Genomic DNA, 18,887 nt, shown 5'->3' with positions numbered 1-18,887 from the left:
TAAAAATAAGGTTTGTCATTAGTTATTTAAGATGTTCTTTTACAACACACACACACACACACACACACACACACACACACACACACACACACACATATACCTTCCACATGGGAAAAATATATTAAAAACAAAGATTCCAAGACTTACCAAGCGGGAAAGTGCCGGTAGATAGGCACAATGAATAAAACACACACACAGAATTTCAAGCTTTCGCAACCGGCGGGTGCTTCGTCAGGAAAGAGGAAAGGAAAAGGAAAGATGAAAGGATGTGGGTTTTAAGGGAGAGGATAAGGAGTCATTCCTTACCTTAGGGGGAAAAAAGGATAGGTATATACTCGCGAGTATAGCCTCCACACTTTTGCCTTGACCTACATCTCTGCCCATACTCTTTGCCTTTAAATATGTCCGCTTGTGCCTGTGTATGTATGGATGGATATGCGTGTATGTGTGTGTGCGCGAGTATATACCTATCCTTTTTTCCCCCTAAGGTAAGTCTTTCCGCTCCCAGGATTGGAATGACTCCTTATCCTCTCCCTTAAAACCCACATCCTTTCATCTTTCTTATTCCTTCCCTCTTTCCTGACGAAGCAGCCGCCGGTTGCAAAAGCTCGAAATTCTGTGCGTGTGTTTGTGTGTTTTATTCATTGTGCCTATCTACCGGCACTTTCCCGCTTGGTAAGTCTTGGAATCTTTGTTTTTAATTATAGTACAGGAAATCTGTGCTTACCATGAAAGAATGAATAATTCTTGGGATGTGCTCATGCTCTGAATAAGCTATAAGAAGGGGTAATGAACTCATTGTATGAATATGGAAGAGACCGAAAAGGCAAGTCGAAGTGATAGACATGCTGTTAATATTTGCTCTCTCACAAAAAAAGAGTTATATTCTGAGAATCAGTCAGAAAAATAATGAACTAAGAACAATTGCATACTGAATGAAAATATGTATGTTAAAAGTGTGAATGATATGTTGATTGGCCTTGGAGCAACTACTTGTTTAGTTGATAAATTAATATTAAATTTTTTTTTTACAATGAACAATGCAAGGTCACATCTTTGTAATGAGAAGAAAGAGAATTCAGTTAGCTGCTACCAAAAGAAATGGGCCACAGTGCAGTATGAGTAATTATTTATATATAAATATGTGTATGAATGTGATAATGTGAATCTAATGCGTGAATATAAAGAAGTTATGTATGTAAAATGTTGTGAAATGAAATTGAGGCCCTGTACTACCAAAGAATGAAAAATAAGGGGTCGGACTGTGCATTGAAGAATGCAAGTAACAGAATATGAATGCTGAATACAAGTGTCCAAGACACAATTACACGTAATAACAGCTTATCTGAGTGTCCTCCCATGAACGTTTCTTTCTGACACAACCTTTGCAGCAAAGTATTTACACACAAGAGCTGTATCCCGCAGAGAAAAGTATAAATTAAGTACACTGATGAACAATCATTACAGGTACTTTTAAGCAAATGACATTAATAAACTTATATGACATAGCAAAATTTGAATTTTATCTATAGTGCTGCAAACACTGAATAAATAGTTTGTCCTAAAACATGAAGGATCGTTCACAGAGAATTTGCTCAATTGTTGTGTGATTTGTAAATGATGGATTTCAGCAGGAGATGATAAATGCTTCTTTCTATTCCTTATCATAACTCCCTGTAGATTCATAGTCCACCTCTTGGTAGAATTGAGAGAAGCGTGGCTAAGTGTAGCTATACTTGCTTGTGTTGGAATTACAAACACTTGAGTTAAATGAGATGTGACGGTAGTTGTACACTAAATTGCATAGATGGATATCGTTTTTTCAGTCCTGACGTGTCACGTTTTGCAAATTATTCATGTAAACAAAGATTATGTCACAAGTTAAAAAGTTAAAGGGAGTACTATCTCATTGTAAAAATTGATGAGAATTTTTATGAAATAATGTGTCACTGAAACATCGTCATGTGTCAAATAATATTAAAATGACATTTATGTGTAGTTATAAGGAGCAAATTTACATTGTGAAAGTGAAATCTTTTGCGAATGGCACTGATATGTAAACCATTCTTGGTTTTCTTGCTGTGTCAATTCGGGATAAAATCTGGAGCTTACAACAATAGCCTCCATTGCCATCGTCAGGAGCAACTGACTATCTTCAATGCCTCTGTGGTAGCCTTATATAGCTTGTGGACGGCTTCTGAATGGTTGGCTTGTAATTGGTTGGCGATTATGTACTGCTGTCACAGACGGTGTCAGTGTCTGTGCTGGTGGCACCACAGCTTACATGGGAATGTAAACATTGCAAGGAATGTCTCTGCTGCTTCTCAGCATCGAGTGCTCGTTTCCATGCACCGCTCAGGTAATACCCACTATCACAGTTAAAGTTCTTCTTCTTGCTCATTCTTATTTCAACAGCTTCCTTAATAACAGAATCCTGGCATGGGACAAAATTTTTATTTCATCAAACAGTATTTTATGTTTGTTCGTAAGGCTGTGCTCTGCAGTTGCTGATTTCTCTAGGTCTCTATTTTTAATATGCCGTTGGTGTTCTGCACAGTGGTCAGAAATGGTACAAATGTTCTGACCTATATCATTGCTTTCACACTCACAGGGGATATTGTGAATTCCAGGGACCCTTAGGCCGGGACTGCCCATAACAGGGTGCATCATCTTCTTAATTTTCTTAAGAGGATAAAAAAATACCTAACAAAGTTGATGATTCCTCTAATCGAATGTTGTGAACATCACATCAAGAACTCCCAGATGTTCATTGAAAAAATTAAAATGATTGGATTTGGTCCAAATGACATTTTAGTCAGCTTGGATGTGGTATCAGTGTTCACAAAAGTTCCTGTGGAGGACACTTTGAAAATACTGAGAGATCTTCTTCCTCCTGAAACTATAAAGTTGTGCCGGCATTGATTATGGCCACCTACTTCTTGTATGTTACTAAATTTTATGAAATGACGGATGGTATGGCAATCATCTCTCCCTCGTTGCCTAACTTTTTTATGAAAGAATATTGAGGAACGTGCATTAAATTCGGCTCCTCTCTGTCCATTCTTATTTTATCATTATGTTGATGATACATTTATGGTCTGGCCACACAGCGCAGAAGCTCTTGAACAATTCATGGAACACACGAACAGCATATATCTGAACATCCAGCTCACTGTCGAGATGGAGAAGGAAGGAAGGTTGTCATTCTTGGAGGTTTTAGTACAACAACAGGCAGTTGGGCGTCTCGGCCACTTGTGTGCCACAGGCCGACACATACCGATTTATATCTTAATGCCCAGAGTTTCCATCATCATGTTCAGAAGAGAGCTGTTTTGAACACATTGGTATATAGAGAAAAAACTGTTTCTGACGAGGACCACTTGAAGTCCGAAATTAACTATCTGAAGTAAGTGTTCCAAAAGAATGGCTATGGTGTGTGTGATATAAAGGCAGTGTTCTCCAAGAAAAGGAAACGGGAAAATGCTGCACACTCACAGGATGAACCACTGATTGCAGTTCTTCCTTTTTGTAGCGCTATATCCAGTAAAATAGGAAGAGCGCTGCGTAGATGGTGCATCGGAGTGTGCTCGATGCAGAGAAGCAGCAGACACATTCGTTGCAATGTTTACATTCCCACAGAAGAAGTGGCACTACCATCGCAGACATTGACACCGTCTGCGACAACAGTATGTAATCGCCGACCAATCACAAGCCAACAGTATGTAATCGCTGACCAATCAGAAGCTCTCTACGGGCTAAACAAGGCCACCACAGCAGCAGTGAAGATAGTCAGTTGCTCCTGACGATGTCAACGGAGGCTATCATCGAAAGCTCAAGATTTTATCCCGAATTGACGTGGCAAGAAAACTGAGAATTTTTTTCATAAATTTACAACATGTCTTAATTTATTTATGTATGTGGTGTGAATTTTTACACTCATGTACAAAGACATGTTAGGGAAACTGTATGTGCAAAGGCTACTTAACATGTGTGAAATGAAAAGGGGCTCAAAGAAAAAATGTCCATAGATAATACATTTAGCATGTACAAAATGAGGAATACACATTCGTGTGAAGCAGTGATCAAACTTGCTTGTACCTACAATGATGAAAATGTTCCAAGTGTCCTTTGTAGTGGCATTGGACGTTGAACTTTACCTCGGAGGAGGAATTACAGCAAGTAATTTATGGAATTACCTGGAATATGGTGAGCTCTCGATGTTGTGCCGGTGATATGAGATGGCCTTTTGGACACCGAAATATGTGATGATGGCGTGGTCTGTATAACCATGGACAGAACCTTGACTTCACTGTCGCGGCATTGAATTTTTTTAACCACACACACATCAAAGTGCACTTGGCCTATGGAGCTACCCTCTAGTCACTATAATGACATGCAGTTCGACATCATGTGCAAAGTTATAGATCCAAGGCTGAACTGTTCACCATAGTTGTACCGATGGTACCGCAAGGCATTCACACAACAAACACCTCTTATCTTGTGGAGATGTCACTGCACGAACTATAGGTGTTAATGGAGCAAAAGACATGCCCTTTGTCGAGTCATGATCTCTTGTAAACTGAACTTTTCTAGATTTGCAAATTTCATGTACATTAATTTTAACAAAAATAAAGCTGACATGGGACGGGGATAAATAAAAACTTCGTCCCAAATAAAAGGATTGGATCCCCAGTCAGGCCAAAAAGTGGTTTAAGTGGTACTCTCTTATGAAAATGTTTCCTTACGTCGATATCAAAGTTTTCACTCTTCAACTATCTGTATTTTCCTGCCTACACTTCTGGGGGGACATGTTGATGAGTGAGGTATGTGTATTTGTGTAAAAGTTTGTCGCAATATATCTTCTGGAAAGAGAGACAGTTTTTACTTCTAAATTATTCATCCAGAAAATGCTACGTGGAAAAACAACAAACTGCAATCTTCAAGTATACCAGTGACCTCATTTATTATCATATCATCCTGCATTCTTTATCATGGGGATGAAAGATTATCCCGTTTCTTCAAGAAAGGAGAAGTAAGTATCATTATGTTAAAAGGAGAATATTAATCATTTAGACCATTTCAGTGGTAAGCGTAGCAAGAAACTGTCGAGATGCGAACTTGGATGCATCAATCACTGCTGGTGAAAGTATCCAACAGCCACACACCTCAAAACAGTCCATATTATTTACTCCTCCCTTATGTTGCCACTATTTAAATGACCAGTACTGTGCGATACTAGCTCTCTTCACCAATTCAGCCAACCATGAATAGGAATCAAGAGTGGCCTGAGAACTTGGGTGACAAACTCCATTTGTCTGGAGATGAGCTACAATTTCCTCCTGGTTACATCTTGGATCACTGCCTTCAACAGCTACTGTCAAACCCTTCGTCACATCTTAAACGAGACTTCACAGGACACATATAGAATGCACACTTGCTATCTTTCCCAACTTGCCTACTATTTCCCTTAGAGGTTTCCTTACTTGCCAAACCTTGTAGCTCCCATTGACCTACACATCCAACTTATGTGGTTGTCCAGATATAGAAAATTGTCCATTCGTCCAACATGAGGCACACAGTGCTGTCTTAGATGTGTTATCAACACAGGGCAGCACCTCTTACCTGTAGCTAAGGCATGAGGGGGTCAGGTATGTGGCCAGTTCCTACATTTTCCTTCTTTCCAGACACACATCCTTGTTACTTTCTGCCATTTATGTTCAAACGATGACAAACCAGTAAGATGATACACATAGGAAGGCAAAATGGTTAAGAGGTTTCCAAGGGTTCCAGAGATGTTACAGATTTTACCTCACATATCCCAGTGTCACTGCAGCCTAGTGTTGGAGCCTGATGCCTACTCACTGTGGCCAGTGCAATTTCTAACTATTTCGAGACTGTACCCAACTGGCTGCATACTTTGCTCCTTTCTGTGTGAAGATAAAATTAAGGCATGAAATGTGGTACTGCTTTGGTTCCTATTGTTAAGTTTATGAATGCTGCTAGTGTTTTTAAATTGTGACTGTTCCTTCATACAAAACTTAAAAAATACTAAATTTATTGTTAGGGTGTTGTTAGTATGCCTAGTTTTAAAACAGTTGTCTACGTGAGTTTCAAGGGTGGAAAGGTCATATCTCTGCAATGAATACTTTGTGTGTGGAATTGCCCCAAAAAGAGATTCCACATGACATTAATGAACTGAAGTGTGCAAATGAAACTGTCTTTCTGATGCTCTTATACTAATTATATGTAGCTCAGACATAGCTGAACTCTAGGTTTTGGAAGTTCTGTACTGTGTGGCACCATGGTTAAGACATTAGTCTCACACTCAGAAGAATGTCAGTTGAAATTCCCATGTGGACATCCAGATTTAGATTTCTATGGTGTTCCTAAATTGCTTAAAGCAAAGACCATGATTATTCATCTGATCAGGGCTTGGCCAATTTCTATCTAAGCTCTTGCCCTGTTGACGTCATTGCCTATCTTCCTTTTCCTCTGTGAAGTATTATGGGAGACATGTTTCTCAAAGTACCTATCTCTTCGCCCTTTCTTTTTAAAGTGGGGATCACCGCTTCTGTACATACCTGATGAGTCATTTATGTTTGCCTGAAGAAGTATTGTGCTAGAGGAATGATGAATATTTAGTGAATGTAAGTGCTCAGGGTGAATGTTTTTTGTGGTATGTATATTTCTGGAGCGGTGAGTTGCAAAATTGTTGTGAGAAGAATAGTTAGTTAAATGACTTACTGGTATCTCACATCACTGCTAAATGAATGCTGGTTGACTGTTCCCTCTTCCGGGCACTTTGTGGTGATTTGCAGAGTATGGATATAGATATAGTTGCAACTGCTCACTACAAACAGAATTAATCTGTGTGCTGTCTTGTAGAGACAGTAGGTAACACCTTGGGGGGGGGGGGGAGTGAGAACAAATTTTTCATCGGACCTTCAGTGTTGATGTTGAACTGTACATTGTAACTTACAGATTTGTTGTAAATTTCTGTAATTGATTTAAGCTGTCGGCAGTACCACATAGAGAGAGAGAGAGAGAGAGGGGGGGGGGGGGAAATTGATTTTTTTTTGTTTGTTTTTTACTATAGCTCACAAGATTAGAAAGTTTGGGGGTGAATGGTCCTTTGTCATCAAACTTAGGTTTCTATTTAAAATTGTTGTTGAATTGTGTTTTTTTGACTGGTTTGTAATTAAAAAATGTTTTTACAAATGTAGAATGTAAAGTACTTGAAAATATGTTGGTCGGTAAAAACTTTGGAATACTAATTGTTCACCATTTTTTTATGACTTTAATAAACATACTCACACAGTGCTGTCTATTCATTGTTATAGTATTAATTAACAAGAATTCCTTTCTTGTTTCCAGGTGAGAGAGAGCATCTCCTATTCTCCCAAAAACAAGATCTGCTGAAAAGAAGGAAGCAGTTGCTCGATATTAAATTGCAATTGCAGAAGGATATTCACACTACTCAACCAATCGACTTTGGTAGCAAGTATGGGGCACTGTCTGAAGCAAAGGCTTTATCAATTGCAGATAGATTGCATCACAGATTTTCAGATGTACGGTTTCTTGAACGATTGGAGTGCCACATGCTATGTGGTAATGATGGGTGGTCCTTTGGCCTGGTCTAATTGCATTAATGTGTATGGAGGCTGAATGCGTGTGTGATATGTGGATTTAAACTGATGATTTTCATAGAACAATATGTAACAACAAAAATAAACAAACTTCAGAATATGATTCAGTTAGCAGCAACAACAGTTAAACGAACCATGTAATATATCTGATCTCTTTTATTAGCTCCAACAGAAGCCCATGAATATAAGATTCACTTAGGTGAAAAATCAGTTTGGAATAATGACAACTCTGCACTATATAATATTTCATTTGTTGAGAGATGGGTAACAATTATTTATTTCCCAAACCAGAGTTGTTGAGAAAATGTGGTATCAATAAATGAAGAATAGATTGTTGCAGATATGGATGAGTAACTTGAAAATTTTCATTTTTTTGGAAATACATTGTCTTTGAACTATATGTCTCCCATTACATCAGGAAGCCAAAATGCCTTCTCAGTGCAGTATTCCTTTGCACTACAAGCACACATCCTATTTCTGAAATCTTGTCTGACACGTGGTATCCCACCTAATGGCCTGACCATTAAATCTGGCATGGTGGGCTGTCACCCAGCGTACCAAAGAACCTTCAGGTTTTCCAATTCCATCTCTCCCTCACTCTCACCAATCTGGACTATCACAATCATACAATCCAAGCTTAAACCACACTTGACAGCTTCTACTGCTGCACTGGTTACATGGTCTATCCATCCTACTCCAGCATTTTTCTGTAGAACCACATTTTAAAAGCTTCAAACCTCTTTTTGCCAATACTGTTTATTATCAATGTTTCACTTTCATATAAGGCTACACTCCAAATAAATACTTTCAAACAATTTCTGACTATTAAATTTATATTTAATGTCTAGAAATTTCCTATTTCAGAAACACTTTTCTTGCTATTGTCATTCTGGACCCTGCATCCTCTTTACTTCAGCCATCACCATTATTTTGCCACCCATAGTTCCTTTAACTTGCAGTGTCTCATTTTCTAATCTAATACCCTCAGCATCGCCTGACTTAACCCATTAACTGCCATGATCCTCATTTGGGGTTTGTCTAAAGTATAGCATTTTCTTCCATTGTCCCAGCCTCTGTGTCACTCAGGTAACCCAAAAATAAATTTAGGTTGAAGCAAAATAGTTTGGCAGTTAATGGGTTAACTCAATTACATTCTATTAACCTGTTTTACTTTTGTTAATGTTCATCTTGTAAACTCTTCTTAAGTTGCTATCCATTCTGTTCAACTCACCTTACAAATCATTTGCTTCTCTGACACATTTCATATGATGAAAAGGGTAGTTGCTTCTCACCATATAGCAAAGAAGCTGAGTCTCAGATAGGCACAACAAAAAGACTGTCTCAGCTTTTGGTCAACAAGGCCTTTGTCAAAAGTAGACCAAACACACATACACACACACACAGCTCACACAAACATGAATCTTAATTTTAAGTCTCTACCTTATAATTATGCAAGTCATACAAAACATTCCAGTATCTCGAGGTCATTTGCAGCATCATTATAATTTATTGTATGAGTGAATGTAATATGCCATATAGTACCTGTAATAGGTGCTGCAAAATTACCTGTGCTCTGTCATAGAATTTGATAGTAAGAATGTTGTTTATAAACTGTGAGAATTAACTTAAATGCTGCAAGAACAAAAGATGCCATATGTTTAACATGTTAAAATGTTAATTACTGCATTTAACCATTCCTTTTCTTTCAGGTTTGAAGGTTGTGGATTACAATAAATCTAAACTGGTAGTGCAGTTCAGACCGTCTTATCTGGAGAAGATTCTTCCAGAGGTCTATGCTATATGTCTTTTGGCAGGAAATAATGGTAATATGAGCCTTATGTTATTGTAATGCATTAACTTACATATTTCTTGCAAATTTTGATTGTGCCATACAAACAAAATATGGAGCTCCATTCAGATTATTGGAGCATTGCAAATACTGTTTCAGTAAATATGTATATTCATTATGTAATTGTAAACAGGTTGTAACAAACAAAGAAGGTTTTTCAGCATTAGGTGACACATGGGGAGTGACTATTGAGAGGAAGACAAGTACTGAAATAGGAAAATTTTTGTTGCAAAAAACCATCTAAATGAGAATGAAATCTGTAACTATTAAACTGTTTTTGCATATAGCTTAAATCCAGTCTCTTATTTTTATGAAAGGAAACAGTAATAATAGAACTCACAACAGCAAAACACTTTTGAAAAAGAGTGTACATTGTTAATAGGAATGTATTTATAATTGTTCATATGCTACTATTAAACATCTCTTGATACAGATAGGAACAGTTGGGACTGAAAGTACAAACAGATATAGAAAAGAAATTCACACATAAAGGTTCAGCAGGTTGACATCTATATCTATACTATTACAATGGAAAGTCCAGGTTGGAATATAAACAATTATGAAAAGGATAACTGCAACTCACCGTAAAGATGAAACATTATTTCTAGACTTCAGAATTTTTTGTTGCCATAGAATAGGCTTTCTTAATAATATCAGGTGCTATCTTAATAATATGAAGTTACAGTTGCACTTAAATTATTGTAGTTAACCTTTATAGTTCATGCACAAATTAAATATCTTATATACAGCTATAATTTCAAATATTAACATCAGTATTGTCCATATCATAGAGCTCTTTCATATTGTATAATGTTTTTTTTTGTCACCCAGTCATACAATATTGTTTCGAATGGCAGGGATTGAGCAGTAAGAGGCAGCTTGTTAAAAATTTCCAGTTATAGCTAGCCAGTGCCTTGGAATGTCAATGTTTGCCTTATTTTTGTGTCATGTTTGTGTATTGTTTCCCTTAAAACACATTTCTTAATGCTGTTCTTGATTGAGTGTAGACTCATAGATGTACAGATTCACAACTGTTAGTAGCTTAAGACTGGTAAAAAGAGGGTGACAGTGCTGTTAAGAACAAGCCTTGCATAATATGCAGACAACTTGTTTTTGGACTTTTAAAATGTTGCTGAAATGAGGAGAATGTCCCATATGAGAAGGCTGTATGAGATGTGTGACTGAAAGAGTCCAAAATATGCCGTATTTAGATAATAATTACTGACCACATATCTCAGTTTCCGTATGAGGTAGGACACTTCTGGGATTTTTTTACAGACTTGATTCATGTGTTCTTCCCAACTGAGTTTGGCATCAATATGTGTTCCTAAAACTTTGAGACATTTATTTTCTATCTCCATAGTCAGTCCTAATATAAGCTTTTGAGTTTTGTCTAGATTACAGACAAGTTTATTGGCTGCAAACCAGTTCAGTGCAGAGTCAAGAGTTTTTGTGAAATCTTACTAAGGCTTGGGCTGGCATGATGTTAAGAAAGTGAAGTTGAATCATCAGCACAGCAGATTACAGACTGCAATACACAGTGGGCCAGATCATTGATAGCCACAATGGAAAAGAAGGGGCCAAGGACCGAGCACTGTACCAATTTTTACTAAGGGAGAACGTCTGTTTCCAATTGAGACTGTCTTCTGTTGGTCTGGTAGGAAGGGATTACTGCCAATGTACATTTCTGTTGACCATAATACTCACAATTTTGTTAGTAATATGTTAAAAGGAATGCAGTCGAAAGCTTTACGTAAATCACATAATACAAGTGAAACCATCTTCTTATTTTCAAAAGCAATTAAAGTTTGGTCAGCAGTTCTAGAACAGCTGCAGTTGTATTTTGACCTGTCCGAAATCCATGCTGATTGTTGCGTAAGAGTCCATGATTTTTGAGGGCATGTTTTTCAAAGTAATTACTTACTGGATGTACATAGTGAGTCAAATATTTTTTTGAGAGCATTGGCTCACTAGAAACTGGTTGATTGTTCTGGGGAGTAGTTTATCAACCTTTTTGTGTTTGGGCATAACTTTTGAGATTTTGAGCAAATCCGAAAAAACTCCATACTCTAAACATTTGTTAAAAATAAACCTCAGTGGCTCACTTATCAAGTGAACTGGTCTTTTAACAACATAATTGGACATTCAGTAGCAGTCCATACTTTTGGAACTGCACAATTTGGAAACAGTTTTACAGATCTCATCAGGTGTTATTTTGGCGAAATAAAGGTTCTTCAGGCAGCTGGGGACTGAGGAGATCCCTTGCAGAAGTATCTGAGGTGTTAAGTTTATCTCTTAGTTCTCTGACTAACATTACAAAATGATCATTCAGATCTCATGGATCAAGAAGAGTTTGACACACGTGGCTGAAAGAATTATCTTGTGTAATAACTTCCCATGCTGTCCTGCACTACTTTGTAGCACCTTCCATATAACTTTCACATGCTGCTGTTTTGGCCTGCCTGAGCTTATCTTTGTAATGTTTTTTTTTTTTTTTTTTTTACTTCAGAGGTAGTCATTGTAGACCCTACTCCTCTCTTCCTCCCCTCAATTATCCTCATTTTTGTGCATGTTTTCCATAATTTCTGCAAATTCTTTTGTATACCAGTTGATTTTTGTGCTTTTATGTGTAGGTCTACGTGGGGAACTAACTTTTATTAATGAGAAACATGAATACCATAAGTCTCTGTATTTTTTAAAGGAGATCATCAAAACCATTTTCAAATCTATCTTTTCCTGTTTGGCTCCCATATGTAGAGTCCCAATTCGTGTTCTTTAACTTGTCAATGAACAACATAATGTGCTCCACCCTCTGACCTCTCACCCATGCCACATCAGATTTACTGTAATAAGTTGAATGCTTGTGGTAAACTGTTAAAAGCAAAGGATCATGATCTTCAAAAACTCCATCAGTCGGGCTAGTTACATATTCCTCTCTATGTAAGTTAACAATAATATTGTCTAAACATGCATCATTATGACTAGGAGAGGTGTTTGTGCAATGCAGGTTTAAGGATCTCAAAATATTTAATGTTCTAGAGAGTTGTTGCTTTGAGTCTATCATTTAATTTTAAAATCCTCCCTGATAATGACCTTTGTTTTCAGTTTAAGGAGTTTTTTAACCGTTAACTCAAATTGTTCAAAAAATACATTTATATCTCCATTTGGAGACCCATACAGGCTAACCATTATTTCATTTCCTTCAGTTAGTCTCAGACACCTAAACTAAGCATTTATTTTTGAACAGTACAGTGTCACACCTAGTTTTGAAAATTTTAGCACATTCTTGATGTAAATCCCAGCAACACCATTTTTTCTCCTTTTCCCTCACATTATGTCAGCTACTACATATCCTTGAGGGATGAAACTTTCAATTTCATTTTCTTTTAGCCATGTTCTGCCAAGCATATTACATCTAACATTCTTAATGTTACAAAAATTTTGCAATTCTGATAATTTATTTCGTATACAACAGATATTGACTTGCACCAATGTAAATATTTTAGCACTGTTTGTTTATCAGTTGTACAGTTACATGATATCTCCGAATTATAAGCACTCTAGCTGTCTGTGTCAGAACTGCAGGAATGTTTACTTCTGGTAAAAAAGCATTCCCCCCCCCCATATGAACTATTTCCACGATCTTACTGCTAATAAATGCCTTCCCCAGTCTGTTGATGTGAAAACCATGTGTTGTATGGAATGTTTCCATAGTGTGCTTATGTTGACATATGTTCCTACATAGATTTTGCATTGCTTTATCTGTTTTTTTTTCACTTCCTTATTCACACAGGACCAGCTGCGTAGGTCATGACGATGGGGTATAGAAAATACGATCATATTCATATTTCTAAATTGGTGCAGCCTCCGTTTAAGGTTAGGTACAAGATCTTTTGTCTCATTTTTTGCTACATTGTTAGTACGTGCAAGAAAGCCCTATTACTATTTAGCCCTGAGATTGTTTCGTGAGTGGCTGTAGTTGCTGCCTTAAGATTTGCTTCTGATTGTACCACGCTGTTGATCTCGTGTTTACATAAATTTCACAATTCAGAGGCTACTCCTCACACTTGGCTATCAGCATAGATGTCAATTTTATACGTAGGCCTACTTTTTGTTGGAAGATTACTGTTATTTAGTCTATAGCTACAGGTACCTGTGTCGTCTTGACTCACATTTTCCACATTGTTTTGTGTACCAGCGAGAGATGATAATACCATTGGAGAATTTCCGATAGTCGGTATATGTATTTTGTTCATATTTCTGTTATGTTGGGGTTGTTTTTCCATGGTGGAATATGCTCCTGTCTCATCTGCTTTGCACCGTCTTCGATCTTGTCACATAATATAACATTGTTCACAGCTTTTGCGTAGTCCATATCAGAAAGTATCTGAAATTGGCTGTCATTCACTAAATTTCGTGATACTGCACAGTCTTCAGCAGTTTTCACTTTATGCCTGCTGTTTTTATACGACCTTTTTGTCCACTTTTAGGAGTTGTTTGAACTCTCTTGAGGATGATTTTCCAAGTTTTGATTTGACATTGACTCAAGTTTTTCGCTCTGAATTTTCGAGGTACTCATTTTCAATTCACTAATAACTAATTGCAGACTTGAATTATGTTCTTTAATCTTGGTGATTTCACCTTTACACTTTGTACACTCTTGCTTTTTAATTGCCCAATTCACAATTTTTTGTGATGAAACTTTGTGTATTTTTCACTCTGGCCGCTATCTTAGATGGAAAATCAAACTGGATAGCAAAAATGATGGATGCACCGGAGTTCAATAATTACCCCAGCCATACCATTCAAAACACCTTTTTTTTAAATATACGAAGACCTAGGTTCTTTAATGTTTTCTGACTTTATAATCCAATGGGCCCACAGCGTTGGAGAATTCTCGTAGAGACATTATGTAATGAAATCCAAATTGCTGCTATAGTTGTTTTAGTTGTTTAGTGTTTTATTGTGATGGTTCCAATTCAGCTAAATTGCCATTTCAGACCATCTGCAAAAGTCACATAATATTTTAGCCGCTTCCCACAGGTTTTAACGTCATTATTTCTTCGTCAGACAATTGTTAGCCTCATTTTCATAATCTGCCACCACATAACCACTCCTTTTAATACATTTACTTTCGAAATTTTCCCAAAACACAACCACCTAACCTTTGTGCACATTGTTGTTTACCAACCCAAGTTCACCACAGGATCAACATAGCTCAGCTTTAACCAACACTTTTTCGACTTTTTTCACACCAGAACTCCAGTTGCTTTTTAGTTCACCTTTATCTCTCCCCATATATTTTTATTTTCATTTTCATTTCAGCCTCATGTTACACTTTCCACCTTCTTATTCCATGTCACCCTCACAACATCCCCACAATGACCCCATTAAGTTTTATTTACATTCCTTCTGCAAACATGCCATCGCCCTAGCCAGATTAGCTCCCATATTTTATTTACTCAGGTTTGTCTGACATTTGGCATTACCCCCAAAGGCCTCACACTTAAAGTTCCCATCTTTGGCTGTAACCCTTCTTTCCATCAGTCCCTATACCAGTTCCAAACTGAACAATCCATTTCCGTCACCCACCTAATCCTTCACCTACACATCAACTCAGCCAATGAAGACACCCATCAACTCCTACCCTTAATAAAAGTCCTCAATCTTTCCTCTCTCACATCCACACCAGCTGTTCAGAGCATCCTCCTACAGGCCAACCACAAATTACAACAGTATGCCACCCTCCACCTCAAAACACTATCCAATCTCCTGGTTTCCCACCTCCGGAAAGGCAACTCACTCACCCTTCACAACCTTTCCAGCAAACCTCAACCTCCTCTCATTGCACACAGATCCAGTCTCTCCGATCTACTCAATCTCCCACTTCCAGCTCCACTCCCCCAAAACCTCAAAATTCTAATCAACACAATCTGGAACCACAACACCCTAATTCAGTAGTTAACCTTTCCTCCAAACCTCTCTCCCAATCCGAAACCTCTGTCCTATCCAAAGGCCTCACCTTCGGCCCTACTCCCAGATTCAACCAAACAGCCCTCGTCAAAGATATACTGTCCTACACTTGTACTCTCTGCTGGAAATATCACTATGCTACGAAGAAAAATGATCCTAATCCAACACCTAATGATCCAACTCCCCAAGACACCATCCAAATTGAACCCTGCCTGGAACAGTTCCGTCCTCCGTCACTGCGGGACCCACCTCCTCTTCCTCAAAATCACCCTCTCCAAACCTTCCAGGAATTTCTGACTTCCAGCCTTGCCTCTCAATCCTTCTTCACCACTGCTGAAGCCCAGGCTATCTGTGATCTGAAGGCTGACCAATCCATCGTAATTCTTCCGGCGGACAAGGGTTCCATGACCGTGGTACTTGATTGTCGGGAGAATGTGGTTGAGGGACTGCGTCAGCTTTCAGACAACACTACATACAAAGTCTGCAAAGGTAAACCCATTCCTGATGTCCAGGCGTAGCTTCAAGGAATCCTCAGAACCTTAGGCCCTCTACAAAACCTTTCACCTGACTCCATCAACCTCCTGACCCCACCGACACTCCGCACCACTACCTTCTACCTTCTTCCTAAAATTCACAAACCCAATCATCCCGGCCACTCCATTGTAGCTGGTTACCAAGCCCCCACAGAACGTATCTCTGCCTATGTAGATCAACACCTTCAACCCATTACATGCAGTCTCCCAAACTTCATTAAAGACACCAACCACTTTCTGGAATGCCTGGAATCCTTACCCAATCTGTTACCCCTGGAAACCATCCTTGTAACCATTGATGCCACTTCCTTATACACAAATATTCCGCACATCCAGGGCCTTGCTGCGATGGAGCACTTCCTTTCACGCCGCTCACTTGCCACCCTACCTAAAACCTCTTTCCTCATTACCTTAGCCAGCTTCATCCTGACCCACAACTTCTTCACTTTTGAAGGCCAGACATACCAACAATTAAAGGGAACAGCCATGGGTACCAGGATGGCCCCCTCGTATGCCAACCTATTTATGGGTCGCTTAGAGGAAGCCTTCTTGGTCACCTAGGCCTGCCAACCCAAAGTTTGGTACAGATTTATTGATGACATCTTCATGGTCTGGACTCACAGTGAAGAAGAACTCCAGAATTGCCTCTCCAACCTCAACTCCTTTGGTTCCATCAAATTCATCAGCCTAGGTCTTCGTGGCAAATGAATCTGCTCCAGTCCGGAATCCCTGAACCATTACACCAACAAACTGAAAACAGCTTTCGCATCCCGCAACTACCCTCCCGACCTGGTACAGAAGCAAATAACCAGAGCCAATTCCTCGTCCCCTCAAACCCAGAACCTCTCACAGAAGAACCCCAAAAGTGCCCCACTTGTGGTAGGAAACTTTCCGGGACTGGATCAGACTCTGAATTTGGCTCTCCAGCAGGGATACGACTTCTCAAATCCTGCCCTGAAATGAGATCCATTCTTCATGAAATCCTCCCCACTCCACCAAGAGTGTCTCTCTGCCGTCCACCCAACCTTCTTAACCTCTTAGTTCATCCCTATGAAATCCCCAAACCACCTTCCCTACCCTCTGGCTCCTACCCTTGTAACCGTCCCCGGTGTAAAACCTGTCCCATGTACCCTCCCACCACCACCTACTCCAGTCCTGTAACCTGGAAGGTGTACACGATCAAAGGCAGAGCCACGTGTGAAAGCACCCACGTGATTGACCAACTGACCTGCCTACACTGTGAAGCTTTCTATGTGGGAATGACCAGCAACAAACTGTCCATTCGCATGAATAGACACAGGCAGACAGTGTTTGTTGGTAATGAGGATCACCCTGTGGCTAAACATACCTTGGTGCACGGCCAGCACATCTTGGCACAGTGTTACAGTGCCCGGGTTATCTGGATACTTCCCATTAACACCAATATGTCAGAACTCCGGAGATGGGAACTTGCCCTTCAGTATATACTCTCTTCTCGTTATCCACCAGGCCTCAGTCTCTGCTAATTTCAAGTTGCCGCCGCTCGTACCTCACCTGTCATTCAACAACATCTTTGCCTCTGTACTTCCACCTCGACTGACATCTCTGTCCAAACTCTTTGCCTTTACAAATGTCTGCTTGTGTCTGTGTATGTGCGGATGGATGTGTGTGTGTGTGTGTGTGTGTGTGTGTGTGTGTGTGTGTATGGGCGCTCGCGCTCGCGAGTGTATACCTGTCCTTTTTCCCCCCTAAGGTAAGTCTTTCCGCTCCCGGGATTGGAATGACTCGTTACCCTCTCCCTTAAAACCCACATCCTTTGGTCTTTCCCTCTCCTTCGCTCTTTCCTGATGAAGCAACCATTGCTTGCGAAAGCTTATATTTTGTGTGTGTGTTTGTGTTTGTTTGAGTGTCTATCAACCTACCAGCGCTTTCGTTTGATAGGTCACATCATCTTTATTTTTGGATACATCTTGTCAATTACCTTGAAACGATACTTGTTAAACAATGGCACAGCTTTTTTGTCAGTGGTTAAAGCCGCTCTGTAACAGGTAATCTGGCAAATACTGAATCTTTTTTCCACTGATCCAACTATCCATCACTGGCAATAAATTCTGGATCCCCTACTTTGATTTGCCATTGAAATTGCAGTGCATTTACCTGCCATACCGACCCGTAATGGGCAGACCTTTTCCTCTTAAATACTCATGCCACTAAAATCAAGCTTTCTCAACTTCTATTGACTTACCTTTTAACACTGTCTCTTCCCACTCGCTTGGGAAGCACACCAATTTTCAATTTCTACTTGATTTTTCTTCCAGCCTTCAGCAGTACTTTTTCCCACCCCTAAATTCAAAGCAGCAGTTTTGGCTGCTATCCCATAACCTAGTCGCATTACTGCACATAGTTTCTGATCCATAGTAACTACAAGATTTTTCTTCGCTTATGATTCTTTTGGTCTCTAAATAAAACACAAAGGGTCACACAAGACAACAGTTCAACAGCGTATGCACTCCAGACATCTGTTTTGCAGCTGAAGGTATAAAGAACACAGGGTTGCGAACAGAGCTACTCTCTGTGTCTATTAATTGTTGTGTATGAGTGATGAAAGAGGACTGCTAAAGTACCATTTGTTGAGAGTGGTTGTGGTAATTAACTCAGTATTAACAGTAATTTGTACTTTATAATTGTAAGTCCAAATGTGTTATAAAAGCACAAAAGATGCATAAAACATTTTGAATGACCACACAGCTTTGTAGCTGGTGCCTGCATCCAGTACAGTACCTACAACAAACTAATCCTCATTTCATTATGAAGTATTATTATCTTATCATATTCATTGTGTGTGTGTGTGTGTGTGTGTGTGTGTGTGTGTGTGTGTGTGTGTGTGTGTGTGTGTGAGAGAGAGAG

At 39.0% G+C, this 18,887-nt stretch overlaps 1 protein-coding gene across 4 annotated transcripts in view; it reads left to right on the top strand.

The window, feature by feature from the left end:
• Nucleotides 1-18,887, top strand: part of LOC126335100 (uncharacterized) — a 157,556-nt gene that overhangs the window by 18,343 nt on the left and 120,326 nt on the right. For 2 of the 4 annotated variants that reach the window (XM_049998035.1, XM_049998034.1), the window contains 2 exons: nt 7,375-7,608; nt 9,356-9,469. In XM_049998035.1, coding sequence (XP_049853992.1) covers nt 7,375-7,608; nt 9,356-9,469 — 348 coding nt within the window. The remainder of the gene's footprint in view (nt 1-7,374; nt 7,609-9,355; nt 9,470-18,887) is intronic. The other 2 variants (XM_049998037.1, XM_049998036.1) reach the window with 1 other exon arrangement.

Source organism: Schistocerca gregaria, chromosome 2 (assembly GCF_023897955.1).
Source record: "Schistocerca gregaria isolate iqSchGreg1 chromosome 2, iqSchGreg1.2, whole genome shotgun sequence".
NCBI classification, from domain to species: domain Eukaryota; kingdom Metazoa; phylum Arthropoda; class Insecta; order Orthoptera; family Acrididae; genus Schistocerca; species Schistocerca gregaria.
This window is presented reverse-complemented; position numbering and strand designations above follow the sequence as displayed.